Raw genomic sequence first — 3,071 nt, forward strand, 5'->3', positions numbered from 1 at the left:
TCTGGAGTCGGGGCAGATGTTGGGGCAGGGGAGTATCACAGAGCTGACTTCCCCCAGTCACCTATAAATGGCCCGTTATATTGTTTTGTTTTATTGTGTTGGTCATTTATTTGTTATTACTGTTTTTGTTTTTTGTTCAGTCCTGTCCCTGTCCTCAAAATGTAAGCAAGGACAGAAAGCACAGGACTGTTGAGGAAAGGGTGTTGCTGAAGGGCTAGCTTCTCTCCCTCATCTCTGTGGCCTAGGCATCCAAACACAGACAGGTCTCCAGCCAGCTGCACAGCCCCAGGGCCTGAGCCTATGGACATTCTGGCCACAATCAACTCAATGGTGTAATACCTTTGGCATAAGAGAAGCCAGTTCCTGATGAGAGGACAGCATGGCAGGAGCATGGGAGCTTCTGGAAGAGCTGGACTCTCTGGCCTGTAGCTCTCCCCAGGGGCTTTGACGCAGGTGTGTTCCCTACCCCCTCCACCTGTCTCTGACAACTGACTTCCTACAAATCCACGGTTAGGAAATTATTTGGCAACAAGGAGGCTAAGGCTGTTTTGTGGTGGCACAGTCTTTAAGAAGTTAAAAATAAAATAAGAGACCCCTGAAAGAGGCTTTCATACTGGACAGGACATGAGTCCTACTACTTGTCTGAGCCAGGGTTGGTGGCCACTATCTCCTCATACTTTGGGGGTGGGTCACTGTAAGAGACACTTGCCTCCTCACTGCTGCTCTCCTGGGGTGCAGTTACCTCCTCGTAGGATGGGGGAGGGGTGGCACTGGACAGCCTGGAGAGAGAGAGCTCAGGGAGGTAGAGGGTGCTCTCAAGGCGGACCGTGGTTCTGCCCCCTCGACTAGGCCCCAGCACCACCTGAGGATTGCTCCCTGCCTCACGGTGCGCAGAGGACTCCCCCTGGCTATGCACAGTGCCCCGGTACACCATGACCCGGGGAAGGCTGTGCCCTGCGCGACTGGCTAGGTACCGGTTCTGAGCATACGAGGGGTGATGTCGTGTGGCTTTCTGCAGCTGGCACCTCCAGATGATGAACAAGGCAATGACAATCAGCAACGCCACCCCCAGAAGGGGAATGACCACATACATGGCATCTGGGCTTTGTGTAGGGTCTCGAACTGAGTAGACTGCATTCGGGTACCCCTTCCAGAACTCCATCTACAAAAGAAAAATGGCCAGTTACATTTATATGCAAGAGCTCATGCCCCAGCTGGACCTCAGAGACCTTCAGCAAGTCTGGTGTGTTTGGCAGGGCCTGCAGCTGCTCCCCACCCTACTGCATCTGACTGGCTTCTGAGGCCTATCAGAGAGGCTATGTAATGCACCCAGGATAAAGGACAACGCTCCCAAGTGAAGAGGTCCCCATAATCAGGCAGCTGGGACTCTGAAGACATGTTGTCTGTCCTTCTATGGCCCCAGTGGCCCTGCCTTAGACTGGACTGGCTTTCCTTTATTGCTTCTGACTGGTGTGAGATACCAGGGCCTGCTTTTGTTATTCCTGAGGCTCCCCCTGCTCCCAGAAGCTACCCCAGAACAGTACATGCCGTTTTCTCTTTGTCCTCAAACACCTCCTTGACCTCCTCGTAGCTGCAGACCTCCTCCATGCACTCTCGCTCGATGGTACCCTGGCGCAGCTCCTCCAGGAATTCATTGGCACGAGGGAACCGTTTCAGGACAGAATGGGCATTCTTGGCCTCCAGAAACACTGAAGAGAGAGCTGGACTGAAGCCTGGAATAGGGAGGCACCCAGGGGCTCCTTCAAACCAGACTCAGCCCAGACACAGAAACACAGTGACAAAGGAAAGCAAGACACAATCAGTGGGCAAGACACCACCCCAGATATGACTAGCCCCTTGTAAAAGGGATGAAAGTGCCAACTTTCTGTGATGCCATGATGTATCTGCTTAGAATACCATGAACCCAGCAAGACTCAGGCCTCTGGTGTTATGGAGGAAAATGGGATCTGAGAGGGAGGTGCTTGTTGCACAAGAACAATGGACATGAAGGATTTTGAGTATTGTAGTCAACACAGAGAAAGTACCCAGTATCTTCTGCCTCACCTCAAAAAGAGAACATCAGAGCCCTTATCATGAGAATTGGCTCCCCTATAGACTGATGCTGGTGACCAATACCAAATCACCCCATAGCAGTCTACCAGGGTGGGGTCCGTCCACCTGAAAGGCCACCTGTGCTGTCATCAACAGCCTACCCCCAAACAGTCTACTACAAACCCAATCTGGGCTAGATCGAGGCACTGGATGCATACGAATCTAAGAGTGCCTCTGGAAAGAAGGTAGCAGGGAGAATATAAGTCTTTGTAGACTGGGCACAGATGCTTCCTGCAAAAATGTCATTGAGTGCTAGCCATATCGACCTATTCCAAAGGAAGGGACCCAGCTACAGTCAAACTACCTGGCATAGTATCAGCTATATGCCTCCGTAAGCCTGAGCTCGGTCTCCTGCCAACCAGCCCCTTGCAGTGAAGCAAGCAGGGCTTTACCAACAAGCAGGTGCCCTTTCCCATGGCCTGTCATAGTAGTTTCTCTCATAGTGGACAAGTGAGCACATACTCCAGAAGGGAACCAGAGTTGAGAGGACAAACCTGCTACCCAGACGATGAGACAGGGGCCACAGGGACACACTCAGGACGGGAAAGCTGGAAAGGACTTGAAAAGTAAGCATGCACCTTTCCTGCGAGCCCCTGGGTAGGCCCTTCACCCTCAGCCTGGCCCCTGGAAAACTCACCTGCCATCGCTGCTCCCTTAGATCCCGTGTCTCACTTGCCTGGCAAAGGAGAAAAGCAGAGTCACAATTAAATCACACCCCCAAAGCCTACAGCGCACCCGTTTGACCCTGAGATGTGGCCCCTACCCCTGCTAGCCTGGTCAAAGGTCAAAGCAACACCTCATGAGGCACATTACCTCCTAGGCCACTCACAGCTCTATTACTTTCCATACTTCCCCAAGCTCTCTTTCCAGAGTTACCTGCCTGAGGCCCAGCAGAGCCCAAAGCTAACCTTTGGGCTCTTTCTCCCACAAACAGATTCTGAGGGTCTAGAAGACCTAAG

General features: G+C 52.3%; 1 protein-coding gene across 1 annotated transcript; it reads right to left on the reverse strand.

Annotated features, from left to right (window-relative positions):
* Positions 1 to 634: 634 nt before the first annotated feature.
* Positions 635 to 1,707, reverse strand: PRRG3 (proline rich and Gla domain 3). Its single transcript, XM_047097777.1, has 2 exons — positions 1,549 to 1,707; positions 635 to 1,162 (listed from the first exon to the last, which is right to left on the reverse strand). Exons 1-2 carry the CDS (start codon positions 1,606 to 1,608, stop codon positions 635 to 637), a joined length of 588 nt encoding a protein of 195 aa, XP_046953733.1. The 5' UTR covers positions 1,609 to 1,707.
* Between the last annotated feature and the right edge of the window lie 1,364 nt (positions 1,708 to 3,071).

The sequence above is a fragment of the Lynx rufus genome, unplaced genomic scaffold (assembly GCF_022079265.1).
Source record: "Lynx rufus isolate CCGP_SWC_20201006 ecotype Redwood Valley unplaced genomic scaffold, mLynRuf1.p SCAF_40, whole genome shotgun sequence".
In the NCBI taxonomy this organism is placed as follows: domain Eukaryota; kingdom Metazoa; phylum Chordata; class Mammalia; order Carnivora; family Felidae; genus Lynx; species Lynx rufus.

Excerpts from the sequence above, each read along its gene's own strand:
- PRRG3 (XM_047097777.1), bottom strand. The coding sequence starts at position 1,608 with ATGGAGGAGGTCTGCAGCTACGAGGAGGTCAAGGAGGTGTTTGAGGAC. Across the intron at positions 1,163-1,548 it reads TTGAGGACAAAGAGAAAACG|ATGGAGTTCTGGAAGGGGTA; the intron begins GCATGTACTGTT and ends TTTCTTTTGTAG.